The sequence below is a fragment of the Linepithema humile genome, chromosome 5 (genome assembly GCF_040581485.1).
Source record: "Linepithema humile isolate Giens D197 chromosome 5, Lhum_UNIL_v1.0, whole genome shotgun sequence".
NCBI lineage: Eukaryota > Metazoa > Arthropoda > Insecta > Hymenoptera > Formicidae > Linepithema > Linepithema humile.
Window position 1 is genome coordinate 7,354,571 of NC_090132.1, and position 26,780 is coordinate 7,381,350.

General features: G+C 30.3%; 5 protein-coding genes across 11 annotated transcripts; 3 read left to right on the plus strand and 2 right to left on the minus strand.

Annotated features, from left to right (window-relative positions):
• Positions 1–1,576: 1,576 nt before the first annotated feature.
• Positions 1,577–14,597, plus strand: LOC105677606 (speckle targeted PIP5K1A-regulated poly(A) polymerase-like). 5 transcript variants are annotated; one of them, XR_010890160.1, is made up of 8 exons: positions 1,577–3,941; positions 4,381–4,600; positions 4,703–4,905; positions 9,614–9,703; positions 12,752–13,316; positions 13,763–13,988; positions 14,092–14,285; positions 14,502–14,597. XR_010890160.1 is itself a non-coding variant. In XM_012376349.2 (5 exons), exons 1-5 carry the CDS (start codon positions 2,117–2,119, stop codon positions 7,469–7,471), a joined length of 2,592 nt encoding a protein of 863 aa, XP_012231772.2. In that variant the 5' UTR covers positions 1,578–2,116; the 3' UTR covers positions 7,472–7,630. The 5 variants fall into 5 exon arrangements, 4 of the variants coding, with proteins under 4 accessions (XP_067210900.1, XP_012231772.2, XP_067210901.1 ...); XM_012376349.2 differs by lacking the exons at positions 9,614–9,703; positions 12,752–13,316; positions 13,763–13,988; positions 14,092–14,285; positions 14,502–14,597 and adding exons at positions 5,125–5,439; positions 7,443–7,630 and having other exon boundaries at positions 1,578–3,941; XM_067354800.1 differs by lacking the exons at positions 9,614–9,703; positions 12,752–13,316; positions 13,763–13,988; positions 14,092–14,285; positions 14,502–14,597 and adding an exon at positions 5,125–6,942 and having other exon boundaries at positions 1,579–3,137; positions 3,711–3,941.
• Zfrp8 (Zinc finger protein RP-8) lies at positions 12,693–17,184 on the minus strand. 2 transcript variants are annotated; one of them, XM_067354813.1, is made up of 4 exons: positions 16,670–17,184; positions 16,162–16,576; positions 15,991–16,093; positions 12,693–13,064 (listed from the first exon to the last, which is right to left on the minus strand). In XM_067354813.1, exons 1-4 carry the CDS (start codon positions 17,031–17,033, stop codon positions 12,762–12,764), a joined length of 1,185 nt encoding a protein of 394 aa, XP_067210914.1. In that variant the 5' UTR covers positions 17,034–17,184; the 3' UTR covers positions 12,693–12,761. The 2 variants fall into 2 exon arrangements, with proteins under 2 accessions (XP_067210914.1, XP_012231809.1); XM_012376386.2 differs by lacking the exon at positions 12,693–13,064 and adding an exon at positions 15,628–15,819 and having other exon boundaries at positions 16,670–17,182.
• A 346-nt stretch (positions 17,185–17,530) lies between these two features.
• On the plus strand, positions 17,531–18,690 carry LOC105677511 (transmembrane protein 50A). The gene is made up of 4 exons (XM_012376187.2): positions 17,531–17,801; positions 17,985–18,091; positions 18,180–18,340; positions 18,418–18,690. The coding sequence occupies exons 1-4, from the start codon at positions 17,703–17,705 to the stop codon at positions 18,522–18,524; spliced, it is 474 nt and encodes a 157-aa protein (XP_012231610.1). The 5' UTR covers positions 17,531–17,702; the 3' UTR covers positions 18,525–18,690.
• Positions 18,691–19,373: 683 nt separating this feature from the next.
• On the plus strand, positions 19,374–24,965 carry Grp170 (Grp170 co-chaperone). Of its 2 annotated transcripts, none has more exons than XM_012376318.2 (9): positions 19,374–19,598; positions 19,782–19,919; positions 20,070–21,030; positions 21,115–21,377; positions 21,470–21,603; positions 21,701–21,894; positions 22,454–22,733; positions 22,923–23,352; positions 23,473–24,965. In XM_012376318.2, exons 2-9 carry the CDS (start codon positions 19,782–19,784, stop codon positions 23,866–23,868), a joined length of 2,796 nt encoding a protein of 931 aa, XP_012231741.2. In that variant the 5' UTR covers positions 19,374–19,598; the 3' UTR covers positions 23,869–24,965. The 2 variants fall into 2 exon arrangements, with proteins under 2 accessions (XP_012231741.2, XP_012231732.2); XM_012376309.2 differs by having other exon boundaries at positions 19,375–19,598; positions 21,701–21,939.
• A 601-nt stretch (positions 24,966–25,566) lies between these two features.
• On the minus strand, positions 25,567–26,729 carry Sbat (LSMD1 domain-containing protein Sbat). Its single transcript, XM_012376141.2, has 2 exons — positions 26,473–26,729; positions 25,567–26,009 (listed from the first exon to the last, which is right to left on the minus strand). Exons 1-2 carry the CDS (start codon positions 26,536–26,538, stop codon positions 25,767–25,769), a joined length of 309 nt encoding a protein of 102 aa, XP_012231564.1. The 5' UTR covers positions 26,539–26,729; the 3' UTR covers positions 25,567–25,766.
• Positions 26,730–26,780: the final 51 nt, after the last annotated feature.

Sequence of the window (26,780 nt, forward strand, 5' to 3'; positions counted from 1 at the left end):
TACATTTAAAATGCATGCAAAGAGAATTGAGGAAGACATAAATTATAATGTCGATTTACGTTATTCGATGTTAATAAACTTTATTACAGTAATATATAATTATCCTAACTTTTCCCGTACTATAATGATTCCATAAAAAACATTGTCCTTCTTACGTCTTAGCCAATAATACTTCAATATTACATAACTCTCAGCCTTAAAAATATCTTTTTATTAAATAAAACTGATATTTTTGCAAAAAATACTATCTTGTATCAGAAATAGTTTAGGTACAAGGTATCTTAAGGAGGACAGTAGAATGTGTCTCCTTTTAGAAAAACTTTCATATGCTCATAAAAATGCAGAATGCAAGGATAAATTGTCTATGTATTGTTAAAATGTATATCTTATTTTCTCTCCATGAATGTATGATGAAAAATGATATATTGTTAGTACTCAACAAGTTTTGGACGGGTTTTAAAGTAAATAAATGCTGCTATTATCACAAATATCGCAGCTATGGTGGGCAACACAACCGTAAACACTCTCTGCTTATTCTCCAAGAATTCCTTTTTTCGCTCTTTCTTTTGTTTATTTGTCTCTTTCGTTTTTCCTTTTAACTGCCGCATGTTTCTGTTGCTGCAAATTAATAAAATTTATTAGAATAAAGATTTTCCTATTTCTAATAATATTTTATACAATTTAATAAACCAATATAATATACCGATAAAAATATATATAAGTAAAAATATTTTTATTTCTAAATCAGTATTTAATTACTGAAAAAAGATGAGATTGAATTTTTTTGAAGTATCAGTGCAATGTAGATTTTAAATCAATCAAAATATTAGTATGTATATTTATTAATAATCTTAGAACGAGCACTACATGTCGTGCATATGTCTTACAACATTGACATCCGAACTCTTCAAGATTTGACATCTGCACGATTTTTCTCGAATAAATAAATAGTTGAAAACTACATATACACACATACACACTTCAATCTCGCAGTTAATGAACGGGAGGTGTCAAGATGTTAATACCTTGGATGCTCGGAGCGAACAGATGAAGAAAGAAATTCGCAAAGACAAAGCCGCAATCGTCAGTTGCTGTTATTACAAACTGGATTTGTGTACATGACACGTAGCAAAATAGCACTAAGGTACCGGCTTTGCTGTCACTTCCGCACGCAGATGATTGTGCCACGCGTGTTCCGAAATGGAACGCTACGAAGTTATCAGGCATATAAATTACGATTCGGAATGAGTTTCGGAACGCATTTAGGATGTACTCAGATAATTGCATAATGCTTATGCATAAGAAAATCAATCAATTACGTACTTAATATAAATTTATATGGTTTATTATATATCCTTACTAATCATATTTGTTTCCAAAAGCTTATTATTCATTATTTTATTTTATAAACACAACCATTATTGCGTACCGTCGGTACGAGCCATAAGAATGTTTATTATTATCGTTTTCGATTATACAGGATTTGAACGACCCAGGGTTGGTTAATGACGTCATTGCAACCTCTCCACCAATGAAAGACTTGCATTTATAGTAAAATAGTGATTGATCAACCCTGGGTCGTTCAAATCCTGTATAATCGAAAACGCTATATGACTGTGTTGCGAAACGCACTGATAGCTGTCCTGCTAGTGCTGAAAACTTAAACGTCAAAAAGTTCGTTTGCGCCGCATGCTCCAACATGCTCTTACTCGCTCCAATACGCTCCAATCTCTAATATAGTATTATGTTACATATAGTTGAAGCGAGTAGGAGCATGTTGGGACATTACGATGCGACAAATCTAAACTATACGTAACATGAGCTGTAGATTGTCAGTACTGACAGCTGACAGTGCATATTGAAGTACAAATCCAATCCTATGTATTTTTTCTTTCTCCTTTTTTTTGATTAAGTAAAACACAGAATGAGAGAGATAAGATATAAAATTGATATAAAATACGACGCAGATAAAAACAGCAAGACAGTAAGACAGTATTAAGAAAAGTAATAATTTTTCAATGAAAGAAAAGTTTATAGATTTTTGACAAAGTGTTTACATTTGTTTAAACGTAAAGGTTATGTGCTTTCAAAGTTCCGAGCAATTGTTATAGAAAAAATGCAGGAATATGACAATTTTACATCCAACACATCTCAGGAAGGAAGGAAATTAATGTCCTTAAATCAGTGCAGTGATTCAAACAATATGATAAATAATGAAAGAAAAGAAGACACTTGGGAAACTTGTTACGGTAAAAAAAAAAAAAGAAAGAATAAAAAAGTAGCACCACCACGTGTTTTACAAGTGAAAGCTGTGTGCACCGATGTAAAAGCGAATAATTCAAATAACAAATCATCCACTTTGCATCTTGCTAATAATGAAAATATTAGTAATGATTCCAAATTGTCAAAAGCCATTGATACATCAAACACCAATACCGTTAAATACAATAATGTAAGAGATACAAGTGACAAAAATACCTCTACCTCCAATTTAAAAAAAGATTCTCTACAAACCCACGACACAAAGGAGAAGAAAGATGAAATGGTATTTTTGAGAAAGGACAATGTGCAAACTAATATAATAATAAATAATTCAATTGACAAGGCTTTGTTATTTGCTAATAAGGAAGATAATGATTCTATTTTATCAAAAACAGCTGATTTGTCAAACACTGGTGTTGTAGAATATAATAATGGAGATAACAGTGACAAAGATATCTTTACTTTACAAAACCCAACTCATGGTGATACTCAGAAAACTTTTCTGGGTAAAAAGAATAGAGTCAACAATAAAAAGAGGCAGCTATTGCGAAAGAAGAATGCACCAACTGATATACAAATGGATAATTCAAATAACAAAGCTCACACTTCGCAATTTGTTAATAATGAATACTATAATAATCTTCCAAGTACTAGCACTGCAAAAGTCAAGAATTTTGATAATACAAGTGATAAAGATACATCTGCTGTAACTCAAAATTCAAAATTTATATTTTTTGATGTAGATTATGAGTTTCACGAGGCAAATCATGCAATAATTGATACATTTGCTATTAACATATATTTCTCCCTATGCTCTGATACTAGGGAAACTTTCTGTTTAGTATGTGACGAAACCATTCAACTTCAAAACAAAGGCAAGTTACAGAAGCACTTTTGCAATCATATCCGATCTAAAACGCACGTAAAATTGTTGTCTCAGATGATAAAAGATGACAAGAAATATATAAAAGATGGAAAATTTTATAGTAAATTAGGATTGGCACGGGAATGCATGAAAAGCAGAAATGATTTTGTTGAATGCTTGTTATGTGATAGCAACAACTTTTCTAGTAAAATAAAAAATAATGAAGAATCATTACAAGAACACGTGACCAGCAGCACACATCAAAATTTCAAATTATCATGGACATCTTCTGTAAAAAATGTGTTACAAGAGGTCCATAACAATTTCCGGAGTAAATACAATGCGAAGAAATATCGTTGTGAACTTTGCAATTATGAAAGCTCGTCGGAGATCTACTTTATAAAACACTTGCATGTTCCTTATCATATGACACGATTGGTAGAAATTCCTGACCATACGGAAAGATTTAAATTTTGCTTTTGCGCTGCTTGTTTGCTCCTGTGGTTTGGTAGTTCTGAAACGTACAATCGTCATTGTGAGCAGATCGAACATAAGCTTGGAATAACATACGGTTCTGATCTAGATCGTTTACCAGAACAAGTGGTACAATTCTTAATTATGTCTAAGGAAAATGCTGCGGTTTTGCTCGAGAGGTCTAATCATGTATGTCACAATGAGACAATTAATCATGTATTGTACAACTTGATAACTGATTTACGAAGATTTCTGCCACATGTAAAGGCTTATCCTTTTGGATCCAGGATTTCAGATTTAGGATTTCCCAATAGCGATATTGATATTTTTCTTGATTGTGGTAAGTTAATTTTAATTTATAAAATAGCTTTTGTTATAGGGATATATATATAGTTGGAATGATTTCTTTAATTTGTTAATATTTAAAATATTTTCCTGCGTACCTGAGTTTATCAAAACAGGAGCATTAACATTTTAATATAATTATCATTGTTGCTATTTATATTGAAATAGTATATTATTTAAAGTTTATTTACAAAACAAAGAGTGTGTCAAACATTTTGATATTGATTTATATAACTTTTGGGACTTGCAATTATATCAGAAATAAAATAAAATTTTATTTTTACTTTCAAATATGCAATAAATTAGCAATGTAACAATTTGAAAATTTGGTTCCTACAAATTTTTATTTATTGTATATTACTTTTTATTATCATGAGTTATATATATGCTTTGTATCTATTTATTCTAATTTTTACTCTATTCTTGTGATTCAGATAATATGTATGAAGGAAGAAATTCAACACGTCGTCATTGTCAGACTCTGATTGTAATGGTTGCATATTATCTATCCTTTAATAAACAATCGTGGAAAGTGCACGAAGTGATATTACATAGTAGAACACCAATTGCAAAAGTACAGCATGTTCTTTCTGGACTTACTTGTGACATTTCAGTTACAAATGGGCTAGCAGTGGAAAATACAAAAATAATTAAGTAAGTTTCTTTTTCTTTTTTGACATAAATCTGAAATAAAAGTATTTTTAGTATTATACTGTATTTTCTGGGATACAAACAAAAATAAAACTTTTTTTCAAGGTGCTTTAATCGTGCTTTTCCATTGTGCCGAAAAATGATTTTATTTCTTAAACGATGGTTGCACTTCTGCGGCTTATTAGGATCGCGTCTTGTAACAAGCTACGCCATAACGTGGTGCGTTATTTTTTATCTGCAAACTCTACTAGTGTTTCCCAACATCTCAGAACTAGTTAAATTAAAAAATAAATCATGGCGAATTAGTGGTAAGTAGGAATATTGTTTAAAATATTTTTATAAAATATTAAACATTTTTTTATAAATTTAATTTAATTTAAACGAGTTAAAGTGTTAACTTAATAAATAAATCAGAGTGAAAGACAATAATTATTTACTAATTAATATACTCAACTTATATATTTTATGTTTATATGCTTATGTACTTTTCAGTTTACATATACTCAGTATTTACTTTTTTTATTTAGGTTGGGAAGTTGGTATAAGCTATGATTTTCCTATTAGGAAAATAGATCACACTTTTGAAGAACTTTTATTAGGATTTTTTATATTCTATACAGATTTTAACTTTAAAAATCACGTGGTCTGTCCATTGTTGGGTCAACCAATAGAAAAAAATGCATTTACCAATCTGTCAAATTTACCGCAAGATATGATTCCGTATATTAATTATATGCAGAACACTTCTACAGAAGAGGAGCCTCAAGCTTTTTCCATATCGTCGTTATGCGTCCAAGATCCATTTGATTTGTCACATAATCTTACAAAGGCGGTGTCTAATTGTAAGCTAAAAAAGTTTCAGACTTATTGCAATTATAGTGCAAAAATACTAAAAAAAACTATCCCATATCTGAAGCCACCGTCGTAATCTTACCTTAATTAATATACGGTATCTTGATTGATATGAAATTAATATATAGGAAATACTTGCATCTCTTAACATCATAGCTTGATATGTCTTAACATAACTTTATATTATTTTTCTACATTTTTATCTAATAATTGTTACTCAATGATTCATAGCTTAAAATTAAATGTTTTAAATATTAAGATTTATACACTCACCCGAAAAAAAAGCGGTACACTGAAAATGTGGGAAAAATTCATCAAATTTCAACTGACGATAACTTCGTAAATAATAAAGATAGAAAGTTCTATAAAATATGGAAATGAAGCTAAAAATCTCTACTTTAAGAATCAATTTATTTCAATGTTGCAAAATAAATTTATTGAAAATGGCGGATGACAAAGCGCGAGCATGCAAAATTGAAAAATAATGGTTCGAGTTTGCGACGGTGCACGATATAAACCAAAAATTGTAGCTTATTGGGATCAAAAGCGTACGAAAGTACAGAGTCTCCTCTTTAAAATGCTTTTTTATGCATCTCGATACGATGATTTTTCGCCGAGAGATTCGCATTTGAAGAAAAAGGCAGATTCTTACTTCTAGGCCTCTCACTTACAGTACAGTCTGCAAATCGTTCTCCAACGCGACGGTATACTCGTTCTCGTCCGTCTGAAGAATACAGACAAAAACGAGATTCGTCGCTAAAAAGAACGGTACTCCATTCTGCATATGTCCAGCCTGCATGCTCGACAGCAAAATTGAGTCGAGTTACGCGATGGCGACGCATAAGCGAAGGTACATTTGCTAGCCTGCGCGGAAAAAGACCGTGTTCCGCTAATCTGTTTCGAATAGTGTCAACGGATACATTACATTCGCGGACATCTCTTAAATTGTTTCGAATTTGAACAGCCGTTCGATGTCTGTCTCTTAATGAATTTAAAACAATAAATCGGTCATCGTTTTCATTCGTACAACGAGGACGTCCCGAACCAGGTCTTCTTTGGACAGAATTAGTCTCCAAGTACCTAGCATAAGCACGTTGCACGGTTGACACTGATAAATCAAGTGCCTCAGCAACGTACCTTCGACTTCTCCCATCTTCAATTAACGCTACAACTTGAGCAGCTTTTTCAGGACTTATCGTCGCCATAATTGACCAATAATTTCAATGCGAAAAGATTAATTATTGTTTACTTTGACGAAGTCGTACAAATAAGTAACGCGTCTCGAAAGAAAAAGATCAAGAGAAATCAAGCACTCTTCTCGCAATGTGCGGTCGAGCATAAACAAAAAGTCAGGGCGGAGAAATCACAAAAGATCTGCAGACATCTCCTTCGGATGCAAAACAATTGATTGAAAAATAATGGTTCGAGTTTGCGACGGTGCACGGTATAAACAAAAAATTGTAGCTTATTGGGATCAAAAGCGTACGAAAGTACAGAGTCTCCTCTTTAAAATGCTTTTTTATGCATCTCGATACGATGATTTTTCGCTGAGAGATTCGCATTTGAAGTAAGAATCTGCCTTTTTCTTCAAATGCGAATCTCTCGGCGAAAAATCATCGTATCGAGATGCATAAAAAAGCATTTTAAAGAGGAGACTCTGTACTTTCGTACGCTTTTGATCCCAATAAGCTACAATTTTTGGTTTATACCGTGCACCGTCGCAAACTCGAACCATTATTTTTCAATTTTGCATGCTCGCGCTTTGTCATCCGCCATTTTCAATAAATTTATTTTGCAACATTGAAATAAATTGATTCTTAAAGTAGAGATTTTTAGCTTTATTTCCATATTTTATAGAACTTTCTATCTTTATTATTTACGAAGTTATCGTCAGTTGAAATTTGATGAATTTTTCCCACATTTTCAGTGTACCGCTTTTTTTTCGGGTGAGTGTATAAAGGGGTATCATTTTCTAAGTATATGTATATTTTAGATGAACACTTTTATATTTGGACTGACTGAACTATTTGGCTGATTGGATGTATTATTAGTTTCGTTTTATTAGTAATTAGTTTTTACATAATTTACATATACATATTGTGATGTCAATCCATCTGTATTTTACAAAAAATTTAAATATATTGTATAATATAGATGAAGTAAATTGAAAGATGGAACAAATGACATTGTTTTATGATTTTTTAAATCTATTTTAGCTTATTATACTATTATTATTATAACTTATATTATTATTATAGTAAAAGTTATACTTATTGCTTTTTAATGTAAAAAAACTATTTCATAAAAGAAAATCTTATATTTAAATATCATGATTAAATTTATCTATAAGAGATTTTAGCACTTTTATATAAAGCTTTAACTTATACAGAGATCTATTTATATAATGTTATAACTAACGTTAGAAATTGAAAAAAAAAATTACATATGTTAGATGCATAGAGATATAAGACTAGAGGGAGCGAACGAGCTGAAAGAGCGATATAGCGATAGAAAGAGAACGCTGCATAAGGGCCCCTCTGTCTTTGTTTATGTGCGCATGTGCAGATCATGGAATATATGCGTGCGGAGCGTGCGCATATGTAGTAGATTGCTGTAATAAGTTTGTAATTTTGAGAATTTTTCTTTAAGGTTATCTTTTCAAACTGTTCAAGAGGTTAGAACCTAAATGCGTTATAGACAATGAGCAGCGCAAAAGCGCATGCGCGTATAGACAAAGACAGAGGGGCCCTTATGCAGCGTTCTCTTTCTATCGCTATATCGCGGCCTCTTACGTGCTAGCATACGACTCGCTCCCTCTAGTCTTATATCTCTATGGTTAGATGCTGTGCACAATAAAGAAAACATTCCTAGTCTAATATGGCACTAAAAAATCTTCAAAAAGTATATCTTCTTATCAGATATCGATTTTTTATATGCAGAACATCGACTGCAGTGTAAATTTCCCATAGGAAATAAAATTTAACTAATTATCTCGTTATATAGGGTGTTTTCGTAAATACCTAACACTGAGTACGCTACGAGATTCCTTGTATAAAAGTGAGTAATAAAAGTTCTTATAAAAAAAGTCGAGACACCAATAGTTTTTGAATGGTCTGCTGTTGAAGTTGACCAATTACGGAGCGGAACTATCGGGCGCTCAGGCACGGCTTCTGCAGCCTGTTTCGCAGCTCGTGGAATTTACGAGAATCGCGGGGGCGTCTTTCGTCTGTTCGAACGCGCCGTGCCTGAGCACCCGATAGTTCCGCTCCGTAATTGGTTAACTTCAATAGCTCACTATTCAAAAACTATTGGTGTCTCGACTTTTTTGTAACAACTTTTATTATTTACTTTTATACAAGGAATCTTGTAGCGTACTCAGTGTTAGGTATTTACGAAACACCCTGTATATGTATTATCTGTAAGGAAAGATCGATTTGTTACTTTATTAATCCTTGGCGTGTTGTAGATATTGCTAATATTAATAAATTTTTTATGACTATGTAAAGACCGTATTACACTGTAGATTGCTTTAGGGGTTGAGGGTTAAGAACCGACCAATTAGCAGTTGCATATTAAACCTTGTAACGAATTTTACGATGCGGAGAATAACTCGTCGGTTCGTTAAGATTCGTTCAGCAATTTGTCGAGAGACTCTAAATTAGTAGTTTTTAGATAAATAATAAGTTTATTAAAAGTAAAGATGAAAATAATTACAAAAGAAACTCTGAGTACGTGAGTAATTATAAAAGAAACATCGCAACGGTGGTTGTAATTTGAGAATAACAAATCGGTTTAATAAGCGATGGTAGCGCGAAAATAAATATGTTCGAACGGAGTGCGCTCTCGGAATTTATAAATCTAACACGATCGGTGGGAAAAATAATACAAATTATAATACACGTACAATTGAGCAAAAGCGACTCGGTATCCTACTCAGGTAGCTACCTGTCGCTTCTGCTCAATTATATGGCCGCATTCCAGTGATGGGGGGTGTTAAAACGTAGAACCTGATCGGCTCTTAACAGTGCGGAATGCACATTGTTACAACCTACCCGGCGAGCTTTACTGTGATTGGTTGATTTCCTATACCTAACTTGCAGTTACAGTATAAAACGGTTTTACGAATGCATCCCTCTTTTCACTTTTTACTTGTCCTTCTGGCAGTCAACATCGTCTAGAACGTAACGTTGGAGCGCATAGTTATTCCACGTGTTGAGTGTAATACGGAGTTTAGCAAATTATTCCAATTCCGAGGTATGTGCATAATTTTTAATTTTTCCCCGAATTTAAAATTACGAAGGAGCAATAGTAGCATGCAAAAAATTAATATGAAAAGTAATTGAATTTAAATGGTCTCCATCAATCTGATATTTCCACTGTTAAACATTAAACTTGGATATATGGCAAAGTTAAATACTAATTTATTTTTAATTTATTATCTCAATTTGAAATTTATTGTTCCAATGCATACATAGGAACTTAATATTGAAAGTGAGAGTGTTGGTTTAATAATCGTTCCCTGCCACGTGGATTGCATACACCTTACACCGAACTTACCGTTTTATTTGATTCTTTAAATCAGAATTTGCTTTAACTGTGATAACTGCCCAAATAACACAAACACGTTCTATAAATATTTTATAAATATTTGTTGAAAATATAGAATATTCTTTCAATGTACTAAAAGATGTTTTTTAAATCTTCATGGAACATTCAAATGAGACCAATTTAAATATTCCAGATAGGTTGAAAAAATATTCTTTATTATATTCCAGAAATACTCAGAGAAGATGTTTAATACCATCTAAAGAACATTCACTGAATATTCTACTAAATTAGTATAAGTTATAAATATGTGTACGTATCAGGGGCGGATTTAGGCATGGGCTGAATGGACAATAGCCCGGGGTGGCAGAATCGTCGCAGAAAAAAATATGCGATTCTAGGAAAAAAAAATGAGAAAAAAAAGATTATCAGATTTGAAAAAGTGCAATTGGGGGGGGGGGGGAAGCCTGAAATGTAACATATCTGTTATGTAAAAAAATGTAACACAGGCTGTTAATATTAAATTGTAAGGAGCAATTACGCTTGAAACATTCTTTATTTTACATGAGATATAACATAAATACATAAAATAAAAATTATAAAACAAAAACTTTGCAGCCCAAGGCGGCAAAAACATAAATCCACCTCTGGTACGTATATGTATTTCATACAATTTATTAAATACATATAAGTATATAAACTGTAATCTTATGTCACAATTGTTTTTTTAGTATGTGTATATGATAAGCATATATTAATGTTTTCATTTTTTATCTCTTTTTTTATCAATATATGCATTTTTTATTAGTATGATCGGTGATGCAATAATAGAAGCTTGTATGCACAATAGAAATCTGAAATATATTATTTCTTTATTACCTTTATTATTATTACATTCGTTAGATACGAATAAATATTTTATAGAATGTTTATAGAATGTGTTTATGTTATTTGGGTATGTATTCTGAACGTCATCTATGTACATCTTCAGTACATTTGAATATTCATTGAACACCCTGCTGGAAATATTTTTCTGAAAATTTAACGAAATTTTGCTGAAATGTATTTGAAAATTTCTCTCAATTGACTCCATTAATTAATTTCATAAATATTTCAGCAATTTTTCATTAAAAAGTAACAGTTTTCAGTTTAATTCAGTAAATTTTATAATGATAATTATTTCAAAACTCTCTCTCTTTTATTACTTTTCAGTAGTATATTTTAACTTTCCTTATATTTCATAGTATTATATTAAATTTTCATACGGAAAATTATTCATTCATATTATTGATTTATTTTGAAATATATTCAGTAATTTTTCAAAAACTTTTATTTTACTTTTCATTGATTTCATAGTACTTTCAGCAAAATATTTCCATCAGGGCATTTATGGAATATGTTCCTACTGCTGATTTTAACATATTCTGGGCAGGTTTATAGAATATTTTTTATAAACAAAGATATTTTACAGACATATATAAATGATTTCTTCAAAAATATTCTTATAAAAATATATTTGATGCAACATAGAATATTCATGCAATATTGTGTGTTATCTGGAGTTAGACGAACGATTTGAGTGAAAAGAAAATGCCCTCGAACTTTCTCTTCTGACTCATCCCTATTATACGCTCAGGTCATTTTTCTATTAGTAAAAGGATATTGACCTGCCTATTCATATCCGTTACCGTTACAGTTACCGAAAAAAAGTAATTGTAACGGTAACGGTGTTAGACGAACAATTTGAGCGAAAAAAAATGCCCTCGAACTTTCTCTTCTGACTCATCCCTATTATACGCTTAGGTCATTTTTCTATTAGTAAAAGGATATTGACCTGCCTATTCATATCCGTTCTGCCTTTTCATGTTGTTAGCAATGCCACATGCCCGTGTTTCAACTGTAAGCAACGAGCAAAAATTTTAGGATCTGGATATTAAAAAAAAATAAATTAAGCATTTTTGCATAAAAATTGCTAAAGTAATTAACACTTTTGGTACGAGCGTCGACAATAATGCAATGTTGGTTTATATATTGTTTCTTGTTTCGAAATATATTAAATTTTACTATTAAATTAACTCTTTTTAATTTGTGTATTTGTTTAAATTAATAAATTGCGATATATTACAAAAATTTATTTTAATACTTCTCTTTTATTTTTGGCTAATAAATAGAGATAACTAGGGACTTTTAAACAGATTAATATTAACAACATAACATAATATATTGCAAAATTATTAGTAAAATGTCAACAGTTTTCGCGCGGTGTGGAAGCATTCTCGCGGCTCGATTATCGCAACGCGCTTCATGGCTAACGTTTCATACCGCAAGGATTAATTAATTTAATATAGTTTATTGTTATAGTTCTTGAATGTTTCTTTTTTCTAACATTGTTACATTATTTGTATTTTTTTATTTAAACTTTTTTCTTTTTTTCTTCTCTCTCTTTCTCTCTCTCTCTTTCTTCTTTCTCTCTCCTTCGCTCTCTCTCTCTCTCTCTCTCTCTCTCTCTCCGTCTTTTTCTTTCCTTCCCTCTTTCTTTCAATATTAATTTTTTGCGGATAGAGCAATAAAGAATTAAAACAATAAATCAATAATAAATTAGCACTTAATTTAGTTGATATATCCGAATTTAATTTCTAATGGTAAATAGTGTTAGATTAAAAGAGATGCAGTCTAGTTTAAGTAAATAAATCAGTGATGAAGTATGTGGCTTGTTTATTACGTAATTTACAGTACCGTTTATTTAATTAATTTCAGATGTATATATTTACGGCGCATGACATGCAGCGTTATCTTGACTCGTGGATTTGTATGCAACATACAATATCGAGAAGTGTAGGTTGTAAAATATGTTATCCTGATGTAGAGAGGTATCCTGAAATGTATTTTGATAATGTAATATATCCTCCACATCTGGAATTATATTATCCGAAAACGAATTTATCATATTATCCTCAAAATAATACGCCATATACTGACGATAAGAAACAAAGATATAAAATTTGCGCCATCTGTTCACTCTGGTCGCTTGAGGGTCCTGAATCGTATTGTGGCCACGCAATACATAGACCTGCAATAAGATACAGTCTAGATCATTTATCAGACCAAGTAGAACAATTCTTAATTACGACTAAAAAAAATTCTGAAATTTTGATTGAGAAATCAAATAATATATGTCATGATCTGACAGTCGAGTATATATTGCTCGACTTGTTAGATGACTTAAGAGAATTTCAGCCACAGATAAATGTGTGTGCTTACGGGTCCATGATCTCAGATCTAGGACTCCCCAAGAGCAATGTTAATATTTCTCTTGATTGTGGTAAGTTAATTTTAATTTATAAAATAGCTTTTGTTATAAGTATATGTATAGTTAGAATAATTTCTTTAATTTGTTAATACTTAAAATATTTTCCTGTGTACCTGAGTTTATCAAAACAGGAGCATTAACATTTTAATATAACTATCATTGTTGCTATTTATAGTGAAATAGTTTATATGGAGTTTATTTACAACACAAAAAGTGTGTCAAACATTTTGATATTGGTTTATAAGTATAACTTTTGGAACTTGCAATTATATCAGAAGTAAAATAAAATTTAACTTTTACTTTCAAATATGCGATAAATTAGTAATGTAACAATTTGAAAATTTGGTTCCTACAAATTTTTATTTATTGTATATTACTTTTTATTATTATGAGTTATATATATGTTTTGTATCTATTTATTCTATTCTATTAATTTTTACTCTATTCTTGTGATTCAGATAATATGTATGAAGGAAAAAATTTAACACGTCGTCATCAGACTCTGATTGCAAGGATTGCAGAATATCTATCCTTTGATAAACAATTGTGCATAAAGTGGAAAATGCACGAAGTGAAATTACATAGTAGAATACCAATTGTAAAAGTACAGCATGTTCTTTCTGGACGTAGTTGTGACATTTCAGTTGCAAATAGACTAGCAGTGGAAACTACAAATATAATTAAGTAAGTATTTTTTTTCTTTTTTGACATAAATCTGAAATAAAAGTATTTTTAATATTATACTGTATTTTTTGGGACACAAACAAAAATAAAACTTTTTTTCTAGGTACTATAATCGTACTTTTCCATTGTGCCGAAAAATGATTTTATTTCTTAAACAATGGTTGCACGTAGCGGGATTGCATTTTATAACAAGCTACACCATAACATGGTGTGTTATTTTTTATTTGCAAACTATGCAAGTGTTCCCTAGCATATCAAAGCTAATTCAGAAAGAAAATAAATCACGGCGAATTAATGGTAAGTAGGAATATTTTTTTAAATATCTTTATAAAACATTAAACATTTTTTTTTAATTTAATTTAATTTGAACGAGTTAAAGTGTTAACTTAATAAATAAATTAGAGTGAAAGACAATAATTATTTACTAATTAATATACTCAACTTATATATTTTATGTTTATATGCTAATGTACTGTTCAGTTTACATATACTCAGTATTTAATTTTTTTTTAGGATGGGAAATTGGTATAAGCTGTAATTTTGTTATTAAGAAACTAGATATGTCTTTTGAAAAACATTTACTAACATTTTTTTTATACTATGCAAATTTTTATTTTGAATATGAAGTGGTCTGTCCATTGTTGGGTCGAAAACTAGACAAAAGAGTTTTTACCGGTTTTGATACTCTAGAAAATTCATCGAATGATATGCGTCCATATATTAATTATCTGCAAAACAATTTTACCGAAGACGAGCCAGAAGCTTTTTGCTTATCGGCAATGTGTGTGCAAGATCCGATTAATTTATCAGATAATCTGACAGAGACGGTATCGATTGATGAGCTAAGAAAGTTTCAGAGTTATTGCAAGTACAGTGCAGAAGTACTGTCCCAAATAGTCTTTTCCACCTGAAGCCACCGTAATCTTATCTTAATTAATGTACTTAATTAATGTATACGATGTACATATATTAATGGATAAAATAGTATAAAAATTCTAAATATAATTTTTCCGAATTAAATAAACAAGCTTTGTAAGAAAGCATACATTGTAAGCATTGTAAGAATCACAATATGTACTATGATACATATAATATATTGTTTAAATTGAAAAAAGATTTGATAATTTTATTATAAATTTTGTACATGCTATTATATCTACCATAAAAAGATGATTGGTATATTACATATTATAATTGATATATTACAATAACAAGAGATGGTAAAGATAAAAAACAAAATAAAAATATTAGATGTATAAACTATACGTATGATTAATAGAAAACATAGTGCATATAATCGAAGTTTTCATAATATATACCGTATATTATATACCGTAAATATATATTTATCATTTTTATATCATTTTATCTTCTTCTAATAATCTTACACCTCTTTGTTTTTAATCTTTTTATATGTTCTTTGTAAGTCTTTTATCTTTGTAATAAAATTATTATAAATCTATTATATTTCTATATTATTTATTTCCTTAGACTTATTATTTAAAATAAAATAATTTCCTTTGTATCGCCTTATAATACAGTTGTTTATCCAAGTAATAAAACAATTGTTGATCTCTGGATAATTAAAATAGAAAAATATTAAAAAATCATATAAGTAAATAACAAGTAAAAAAATCAATTACATTTATCTGTCTTGATTTATTTTAGATTCTGTTTCTTCTTGTACAATGTCTTGCTTCCATATATATTCTTTTACATATTTATCTTTAGGTATACAAGATTTTTTACAAGTAAAAACAGCCAATATTCCCCAATCAAGGCAATTGACAATGTCTTTGAAATTGAGGAAATTTAATAGCTGTGGCATTATCTGCAAATTAATTTTTATCAAATTATTTATTGGTATCAACAATTATGTATACGTAATAATGTTCAAAAATTTTTTTAATATAATCTCCAATTGTATAATTTTTATAATAGTCCACATCTTTGGTTTAATAACAAACCAAACACACCCACTCAAACACATATAAATGCTTACTTGAAATTCAAATTGCCTATCACCATCGCATTCTGGACATTTTGGTATATTTGTTACTTGATTATGTGACGAAATATATAAAATTTTTCCTCCTCTGTCATACCTATCAAAGAAATATAGATGAAATATTAGTTGCCACAATCTTGTGTACTTTTTTAAAGAAATATTTACCTTAAAATCTGATCTGGGTAATTGTCTATTTTCATACGAAACTCTGTAAATGTTTCATCCTTTTCATTACTAGCCATCTGTAGTAAATCATCATTAACATTTTCATGTTGAAGAGTTCCAGCTTTATCATTCCGGACCATCTCATTATACTTTTCAATTTCTATCTGTTCAGTTTTTAAATCACCTTGCTCCATATCTTCTTCATCAGAATCATCGAATGTTATTGTAATTTCATATTGGGGAAACAAAAAACTGTTGTCATTATTTTCTTTAATGCCACATGTATATTTATGTCCATTCTTCCAATCATATGTTTGATGCCCACGACAACAATAATTAGTAACTTTACATTTGGCACATCGACTATGTGCCAAAATCCCACATACGCGACATGTTTTGGTCCATAATGATATATCTTGAAAGAAAAGACACAAAAAAAGTTACACATAATCATTATCTAACATATATAGAATTTACCAAAGAAATAATTTGTTGTTATAATATTCACCAATATCTTTTCCCCAATTCTCCTGATCAACAGGTGCTCCAATTGGATAAAAAATGTTGTCTCTGCCCAACTGTGATCGAAAAACTTTCAAATTTCCACTTTGATTCGGTTTGCAGCAGCCTGCATTTTTACATATAAAAATATAAATAGTCCTGTGAAATGCATTGGCATCTTCTTCGTATGGTGCATAGACCTGGCATAGAAATAAGCAAGGATCACTGCAATACTCGCACTCCAGGTCACTTTTATCAGGAAGATGTTTCAAATCGAGCCAGGCTGGTTTACCACCTGCTTTACTGGGAAAAAATCTGCTCTCCAATTGCCACGGCTCGGATTTCTTTATGAAACCTAATTCAACTGTCATATTTAAATCACAAGAAAAGAAAAATAATATAATAATATTGATAATTAAAATAAGAATAAAATTTGTAGAAATAAATATTCTGAAATGTCAAAACGGACTTAAACACACGTGTTCGATCTAACTCTTGGATATAAAATATTAAAGATTGGAAACTGCAAATGGAAATTGAAATTTGATCGAGACAAAGTAAACTAAGACTTGATTGGTAAATTTTCTTCAATTCGTAATCTCAATCTCCAATACATAGTTTGAAATGAGCTTAAGGATGTATTTAGCTAAACGCATAATGCATATGCCAGTATAATCGACCAATCATAAGGTCTGTTTTTTATAGCTGAACTGGCTGCACTAGTTCAGAGTTTATTTTTCTCCTTCCAATGTGGAGGGAAAAAGATAAACTCTGAACTAGTACAGCCAGTTCAGCTATAAAGAACAGACCTATATATATAAAGAATACGTTTGGTTTTTTAAAAATACACTAACTTTGCATCCAGTATTGCACTGTTGGCAGTACTGCCTACATCAAAACTTTATTCACACACAATCGTCAGTTCATATCTGTCAATATTATACACGTAGTGTTGTATCTGTTGATATTTGTCATTGTTTAAGGTTAGCTGTCTAAAAAAATTACAGAATCCAATATCTTTCGATAAAAACTGCAAGAAAATGACATCCTGCTTCGAGAACATGCAAGTGCCGTCTTGTGTTTGGTTCGAAGGCGGCGAGAAGAGAAATGCACTTGTTTCTATGCTTGCAGGCACATTGGTACATCTACAAATTTATTTATCTTACAATATCAATATATATGATTAAATTATTTTTGTTACTTTGCTGAGTTATTTCTTGGATTTGAATACTTTATGTTATAAATATTTAATACATAAAAATTGTATATGTTGCAATACATTTTGCGCTAAATATATAAATTTTACTAAAATACTGCTTTAGTTTTTTGTAGGATGGTGGTTTATAATCGATGCACATGCAAAATATCCAGATGAAATGTCAAATGCTTATCATGTATGTGGAGTGTTTGGTACTATATCACTTTTTATGTAAGTAACATTAATGATATTTATTAATGGTTTTTATAATATAATATTATATTTTGTCAATTTAAAAAGCAACTTGATACTTTTGTAGGGTTAATTCAGTGACAAATGCACAAATAAGAGGAGAAGCATACAATGGTGGCTGTTTAGGAGCAAGAGGCGCTAGGAGTTGGCTATTTATTGGATTTGTTATGGGATTTGCAGCGGTAATAGCAGCCTGTTGGATTTTATTTGCCAATTTTGTGGCTGCAGGTATTTATAGTAATGATATGTATATGTGCATTTGTGTGATTATGAAGCAAAGAAGGATGATTATTATATTTTTTTAGGTGCACCACATCATTGGCCAGGTGTTGGATTGTTTTTGCAAAATGTATTTATTTTCTTGGGCTCTCTCACATATAAATTTGGTCGATCAGAAGATCAATGGGGTTAATATATATAGATGGGATGCCATTGTTTGGAAATATTTTTACTACTACATGGTCAAATTAAGCACCATGCAAAGCTTGACTGAAGAAACTCATGAAATTGATATATCGTGTATTGCTTCAAATATGAAATTTAATTCATTTAACACTAAATTCTTATTATAAACATTTTTTATTTGTGATAATTTATTTATATCCACTAGAATCGAGATCAAATAGTGATTATAAATATGCATATAATAGATGAGATTTGCAATAACTTAGAAATAAGGAGATTAGATTAGTAATTTTTGTGTGATAGAGTTATATGCTACTTATAACGCATTAATAATTTTCATATAAATCTTATCAATAATTTTTACTATAAGTTTTATTTTCTCATAAATTATATCAGTCTTTTCAATCTATGCATTTTGAAATACTATTTTTATATCTTTATTATTTGTTGGCGTCTTGTATTTCATAACTTAAAGGAAAGATAATTATAAGTGTGTCTAATATTGAAACTAAATAAATAAACTAAAATAAAATTTATAAAAATTGGTTTATGGAGAGATAAACATTTTATAAGTAAATGATTGAATTATTCCTGATGTTTGATTTTTTTAGTCGATACTTTAGATATTTAAATCTATCGAAATTAATCATTTCTCTTTCTAATATATAAAACGTAACAGTATAGTATATTTTACTTTAAATTTTTGATAAATTTTTTTTTTACATATATATATTGATTTGTGCAGTTTTATGCATTTCGTGGATAAACCTTAAGACTCATAAAATAATTATTTTTTGACGACATAAAGCCGAACATCTTCAAGAATTGATGTCACTATTTATAGATCGCGCTACAACTGCCAGTGCAAATCCAAAGTGAACCACGCGTCCCACCACGTCCTCTCCTTTACCAATCGCAATGTGCCACACCAACACATGCTGTCCACGAAGTTTCAGAAGAGAGAATTACGTTTAGCTTGTTGATTTGAAAAAGGTGTGATGCTCGAACGTGGGTTCTGAATGGTGTATAGTTGAGAATCAGTCTCGAAAAACGCGCGTATTGTCAAAAACTTAAGCGCAAGGTAAGCAAGCATTATTCATTTGTACTATTTTATGATTGACATCGTTTAACGTCGCCGGTATTCATAACCAAGTTTGACATTTAAACAGTTGGATAGACGGCACATCGTGTCTTATTAACGGATTCTTACATGCTTTTGTAATATTTTTTTATGAAATTTACTTTAAATATATTTCATTTACAGATGGGATTTTCGCAGAGAAATATGTCGATAGCGTCATTAGCCTTACTCATCATTGCAACTTTCATCGGCATTAGCGAGGAAATTGCCGTTATGAGTATCGATATTGGCAGTGAATGGATGAAGGTCGCTATTGTTTCGGTATGTAATTAATAATCTGTTTGTAGTTGATCCTAATTAATGCATGAACTTTTAAGGATAATTTTTTATTAGGAAATTTTTTTAATCAAATATCTTCCATATCTTTTTATATTTAAAAAATATTTTCTAATGCCTTGTTACATTTTGTAGCCTGGTGTTCCTATGGAGATAGCTTTAAATAAGGAGTCAAAGAGAAAAACACCGGTTGCTATTGCATTCAGAGATGGTGAAAGATCTTTTGGCGAGGATGCTCAAGTGGTTGGAGTAAGATTTCCTCAGAACACCTTCTCTTATATCCTAGATCTTCTAGGAAAGCCTATAGACAATCCGCTAGTACAACTTTATCAGAAAAGGTTTCCTTATTATGATATTATAGCCGATGATGAAAGAAAAACAATAGCGTTTAGATTAAACAAAAATACAACATATACCCCAGAGGAGTTACTTGCACAAATATTGCACAAAGGCAAGGAGATGGCTGAAGCTTCGGCTCATCAGAAGGTCAACGAAGCTGTTATCACTGTGCCAGGATTCTTTAATCAGGCGGAGAGAAGGGCTCTAATTCAAGCTGCGGAACTTGCCGACTTGAAAGTATTACAGCTTATAAATGATTACACAGCAGTCGCTTTGAATTATGGCGTGTTTGGCAGAACACAAATAAATGATTCTGCGCATTACATTATGTTCTATGACATGGGGGCCAGTAGTACTACTGCCACAATTGTTAGCTATCAAAATATGAAGACAAAGGAGAGAGGCTTTGTTGAAACCAATCCTTATGTTACTGTCCTGGGTGTAGGATACGACCGTACACTTGGTGGATTAGAAATGCAAATCAGATTACAGAATTATTTAGCTAAGGAATTTGATGCTCTGAAGAAGACGCCAAATTCAGTATTCAACAGTCCAAGAGCAATGGCAAAGCTCTTCAAAGAAGCTGGACGTGTCAAAACTGTTCTCAGTGCTAATGCAGATCACTTTGCGCAGATAGAAAGTCTAATAGATGACATTGACTTCAGATTGCAAGTCACAAGAGAAAAGTTAGAAGAAATATGTGCTGATTTATTTGAACGTGTAGCAAATCCTGTGAAAATTGCCTTAGAAACTTCAGGTAAAATATCGTTTTTAAATAAAATGATTGTTTTTGCAGTACAAATATTTAAGTGCTATGTAAATATATATGCAATTGTTTCAGCTTTGACAATGGATGTTATGTCACATGTTGTATTAGTCGGAGCAGGTACTCGCATGCCAAAGGTACAAGAGGCATTGTCCCAATATGTAAAGACAGAATTGTCAAAGAATGTAAATACAGATGAGGCGGCTGCTTTAGGAGCTGCGTATAAAGCGGCTGATCTTAGCAAAGGTTTCAAAGTCAAAAAATTTGTTACTAGAGATGCCGTGTTGTTCCCGATTCAAATAATTTTTGATAGGACTGTTGAAAATAAGGTGAAACAGGTAATTGTTCATTGTATGATGTTCAGTTTTCTGATACATTTTAATCCCTTTTTCTGTTAAAAAACGAATTGACAAAATTTACTTTTGCACAGGTAAGGAAGACTTTATTTAGCAGGATGAATCCTTTCCCACAAAAGAAAATTATTACATTTAATAAGCATACAGAAGATTTTGATTTTCACGTGAATTATGCCGAGTTAGATTATTTACCTGCTAATGAGATAATGTAAGTATCTGTAGATTTGTAATGTTGGGAGAAAATTAACAGAAATTATTTTAAGTGGTCATGTTAAAAAAAATACAACGTCCAAATATTTTTTCAGTTCTATTGGCAATTTAAATATATCTTCTATATCACTGAGTGGCGTAGCTGAAGCTTTAGAAAAACATGCGAAGGAAAGCGCTGAAAGTAAAGGAGTCAAAGCGCACTTTAACATGGATGATAGTGGCATACTGAACTTACTGAATATAGAATTAGTTTCCGAAAAACCGAGCACTACTGTTGACGAAGAAGAGGGTACTTTCTCAATACTTGGCTCAACTATTAGTAAATTCTTTGCAGGTTTGTGCTAAAGGCGGTGCAAAAAATGATGCTATTAATTTTTATTGCATGTACGGATCTCCATTCTTGATAATACACTATTTTGGTTCTTCACTATAGTATATTTACATATATTGAAGAACTATTATTTCTTTTTTAAGAGAGCAAATATGTTATTAATGTATAAAAGTGCAAAAATTAGAAGTATTATTTTGAAATCATTTTTTGCAAGCATTTTTACTAATATAGTAGGGATGTATAGATGCATAACAAAGATTATTTTTTAGTAGAATTTGGTTTTTGTGTTGCTGACAAACACGCTTGTTGCGATATATCATTGAAATTTATAGATTTATTTAAAAGAATAGTTTTTATTTTAATAGAATGACTTATTATGCAGTATGTTTTTTTATTTATATTATGTTGCTACTATTAGATGTTATTTGATGTAAGGATCAATTGTCAGTAATACAAAACTTCAAATCCTACTTATTATTCAGATGTGACATTAAATGACAAAATTTTGATTTGTTAGGTTCAAATGAGAAATCAATAGAAAAGCCAGAGGAACCACCGAAAGAAGATATAAAACCAGTACATGAAGAACCGGAATCTTCAGAACCGCCAAAGGACGCAGAGGAAAAAAAGAAGAATGAGACAAAAGTGAACGAAGATAAAGCTGCAAATAAGACCGAGAAAACAGACAAAGAAAAGAAATCTACCATCATTCAAATTAAGGAACCTATCAGTTCAAGTGAAATTAAATTAGGATCACAAATCTTATCTGGTGAAAAACTTACGGAATCTCAAGACAAGTAAGCAAAAATATATATTTTTGACATTAACTAATGTAACGGACCTATATTCACGATTACTTCCATTTTCAAATTATTTTATATCGTACTGACGTAAGCATTGATGTAATTTTCATTTTTATCGTATGCTAGCTGATACGTAATCCGTTCTACTGATACTTAAATTATTTTAATAAATATTTTTTATAGGATATATCGTTTAAATGTACATGATTCGGAGAAAACACGTCGCGAGACCGCACTGAATAATCTCGAATCATATGTAATCGATGCACAACAAAAGCTTGATTCGGAAGAATACTCGACTGCAGCTACTGACAAGGAAGCTGAAGAGATTCGCAAAGCGTGCGCAGAAACGTCTGATTGGTTGTACGAGGATGGATTTACTGCGACTGCGGAAGTGTACGAAGAAAAGTTGATGGAATTGCAAAAGTTAACCAATGATGTTTATGAAAGAGTCTCCGAACACCGAGATCGTCCGGAAGTTCTGAAGGGAATGGTTTCATTACTTAATGGTAGTGCATTGTTTCTGGAAAATATGCGCAACTTGAGTTTAACGACTGAGATTATTACACCAGTTGAAGTTGAGACGTTAGAAAAAACGATCAATGAGACACAGGTAATTTTCATGATATCTATATTTTATTTTAATTTAATAGTAATGTGATATTGTATGATTTTATAGTTTAACATCATGATACTTATAATACTAACATTATGCAAAATGTGATATTTTTAGGATTATTATGAAACTATCCTTAAATCATTTGCGGAGACACCACTAAACGAGCCAGTGAAATACAAAGCTCGTCATATCGCGAATAAAATGGAGTTACTTGACAGAGAAATTAAATATCTTCTAAACAAAGTTAAAATTTGGAGGCCAAAGCAGGAATCCACGGCGAATCAAACGACAGATAATAAGGCTGAGCAAACCGTAGAAGAAAATGAAGAAGTTCCAACTGAATCTGACACTACAAAAGATGAATCTGCAAAAGAAGAAACAGCGGATAATACAGCAGGACAAGAATCGGAAGCGACAGACACTACGCAGGAGCCATTGGTTGTACCGGAAAGCGAAGAACCGCGATTAAGTGGTGAGCCAGTTCAGGACGATGAGCATCAAGAACTATAAAAAATAATTTATTTAAGAGAGTGTGTGATTCTCTGTTATTGATCGACGATACCACGTCGATTTAGGCAATTTTTGTAGATTATCTTTGTCGGTTGCATTTAAGATGTAAAAAAATCAAAGCGGGAATTTTTATGCGTTGCTGTGGTTGGATAAATTATTCCACAAATGTGAATATAAGCTGTTCCATTTAATTAATAATATGTATTTATACCAGGACACAATAGTTTCATTCACTATTTATTTATTATAAAGGAGTTATCAATACGATTGAAAAGATCCTATCAAAGATTAATTTCCACAATAATTTATTATGTTACACAAGTGCCAAGCAAATGCCGATGCAGATATCCATTTATTCGATAATGAACATGCACATACAGAATAGGTCAGTTCAGTGAGAGATTTATCTTAAATTTTTACAATTTTAATGTATTAAATTTTTTATTTTACATATTAAATATCTTTGCTGCAAATATATCTTTCAATCATATATATATATATATATTATACATTACCAGATGACTATAGAATATACTATTGTTATAATGAAAACAAAATCATAAAATAATTTTTGCATATTTTTTAGAGAATAAATTTTCTCATGCAACATAACTCTGCTTAAAGATATATTTCACAATCAATATTTAAAGAAGAATTTATATTCTCTATACATATATGTGCTTTATGTGCATTTTAGTTCATGTTCTTTTTATAAAATTCAAAAAAATTGTATATTTTTTTTATTTTTGTTATTTATAACGATAAATTGTGTAATGTGAATAATTTTGGATATCGCAATATAATTTCACAACGAATTTGGTTATTTTGTAAGTATAATAATTCGCATGTGTGGTGAATGAAAATCGACTGCTTGAAAACTATATGATCAAATTGCTCATTTGGCTAGTTAATAATTAAGAAAACTTTTTAATATTGAAAACCTAGTAATGCAACATCATTATTCTACTGCCGAATAAATTTGAGTTTAACAAACTCCCAATCATTGCAGTACAGATGATTATAATTTTGAATATTACGATATTTATTAATGAATAAAAAATATACAAAATAATAAAATATAAGAAAATAAAGTGCTCTATCAGTTGTTTATTATTCTTAAACATAAGTATGTAGGTATTGAGCGTATTGAGGACAAATTATATGGCCTTTCTCTTGTATCTTACCTCTATTAGATTAAAATATTTGAGTAACAGAATAAAAAAAAACTGATTATATCATATTCCATACATATATGCATATATATTTTTAATACATATTTGATATATTTGTTCAAATGTTCTAATATTTTCAATTTTGCACATCTTTTTGATAAGAAAAAGAAAGAAAAGACAAATTGTGAATAGAGATAACTGTAATTTTGAATGTTACAATATTACAGGTCATAACTTTCATATTTTTTTATTTATTTTCCTAATCTTAATCAACTGACCTTCTACAATATTGACAATATTAATATCTCCTTCACATCTGTGAAAATAAAATATTTGTGCAATAACATTATGATAATTTTACAGAACATTGTTGGAAAAACTTATTTCTTTATAAAGAATATAATTTTATTAAATAATGTTTTAAATAAAAATAATCAGAACAAAATGTTTTATAAGCATGTACTAATAAGAATTATCATAATTTTTTGTTTATAATTGTGTTCATGATAAAATAAATTAACTACAATACAATATAAATATGTATATTCGATACACATGTTACATTTATTAATAATTAACAATATTTATTTATATTTATATCTTGCAATTTTTTAAACTTATTTATATCACAAACTATCTTCAAAGACAATTGTAATAAATTTGTCCATGTCGATATAATAAATAATCATAATAGATTATTTACAGATTCGTAAAAGGAACACTATTTCAAACATCTAGATGTATTGAAACAATGTGTCGACCAGGTACCATTACCAAGCCTAAAACTCTAGCTTCTGTGTGCTCTGTAGATAGATATTCAGTACATGAACCCAAAATAACATTGGCATCGCGATCAGTACATAAGAATGCTCCTCTTAGAACCCTTCCATCAGTCATCTCAATTCGTAAATGTCGGTTTAACCAACTTCTTAATTTCTGCTTTGCTGGTGATTCCTCCGGAACAATTGCCTGTCAGGATCACATAGATAAAAACAGCACTATTCAAGAACATAATAAAAGTTAAATATTTTAAAAAAATTTTATTTTAACAATTAATAATATTTTATAATTACATAAATTGGATATGTAAAATTACTTAATAAAATGTGTATATACACAGAATATTTAGAAAGTGTATATACATGTATAAGCACACAATCTATTACAATTATTTTAACAATTATGATAATTTTTTAAATATTTTAATAACAAGAAAACTCGTGAAGTTGAGATATATAGATTTATTTATATACATTTAAATATGTGTAAAGTACAACATAACCTATACATGTAAGAAAATTTATATAAAATTTTAAAGTGCTCTTTAAGAAGGAAAATATCGTTTTCGCAGATTTCAAAAGATAATAAAAAGTATCCTAAAAATTTGAAAAAAATAAATAAAACAGAACAAAGATATCGTTTGTAAAATTACCTCTCCATTCCCATGGATACGTTCGTTATTTACAACGTTACTTAAATTATGCACTGTCTCCTTCATACTTGCACTCTTGTTTATGTTTACTTACAGATGTTAGTATAATACTTCAAATGTATATCAGGCAAGATACACTTCTGTGAACACATAAAATAATTTAACCTTTCGCGACAACGATTTAAATTTGAGCTGTTTACTAATGGCTTATCTTCACAGTGTGAAGACACGGACACGTGACGTCAGCAGGTCTCGGTTATGTGCGTATAGAGCTCTCCGGGGAAAATTGGCAGCTCTGGTCGCCAGTC

Bases quoted from the DNA above. Each gene is read 5' to 3' on its own strand.
- LOC105677606 (XM_012376341.2), top strand. From the start codon at position 2,117: ATGCAGGAATATGACAATTTTACATCCAACACATCTCAGGAAGGAAGG. The intron at 3,942-4,380 runs GTAAGTTAATTT...CTTGTGATTCAG, and splicing joins TGATATTTTTCTTGATTGTG to ATAATATGTATGAAGGAAGA. The intron at 4,601-4,702 runs GTAAGTTTCTTT...CTTTTTTTCAAG, and splicing joins GAAAATACAAAAATAATTAA to GTGCTTTAATCGTGCTTTTC.
- Zfrp8 (XM_067354813.1), bottom strand. From the start codon at position 17,033: ATGACAGTTGAATTAGGTTTCATAAAGAAATCCGAGCCGTGGCAATTG. The intron at 16,577-16,669 runs GTGAATATTATA...TTTTCTTTCAAG, and splicing joins GAATTGGGGAAAAGATATTG to ATATATCATTATGGACCAAA. The intron at 13,065-15,990 runs GTAAGCATTTAT...ATCTTATTGCAG, and splicing joins ATAGGCAATTTGAATTTCAA to GTCTATGTATTGCGTGGCCA.
- LOC105677511 (XM_012376187.2), top strand. From the start codon at position 17,703: ATGACATCCTGCTTCGAGAACATGCAAGTGCCGTCTTGTGTTTGGTTC. The intron at 17,802-17,984 runs GTACATCTACAA...ATACTGCTTTAG, and splicing joins CTATGCTTGCAGGCACATTG to TTTTTTGTAGGATGGTGGTT. The intron at 18,341-18,417 runs GTATTTATAGTA...ATATTTTTTTAG, and splicing joins TGCCAATTTTGTGGCTGCAG to GTGCACCACATCATTGGCCA.
- Grp170 (XM_012376309.2), top strand. From the start codon at position 19,782: ATGGGATTTTCGCAGAGAAATATGTCGATAGCGTCATTAGCCTTACTC. The intron at 19,920-20,069 runs GTATGTAATTAA...TACATTTTGTAG, and splicing joins TGAAGGTCGCTATTGTTTCG to CCTGGTGTTCCTATGGAGAT. The intron at 21,031-21,114 runs GTAAAATATCGT...CAATTGTTTCAG, and splicing joins AATTGCCTTAGAAACTTCAG to CTTTGACAATGGATGTTATG.
- Sbat (XM_012376141.2), bottom strand. From the start codon at position 26,538: ATGAAGGAGACAGTGCATAATTTAAGTAACGTTGTAAATAACGAACGT. The intron at 26,010-26,472 runs GTAATTTTACAA...TGATCCTGACAG, and splicing joins GTATCCATGGGAATGGAGAG to GCAATTGTTCCGGAGGAATC.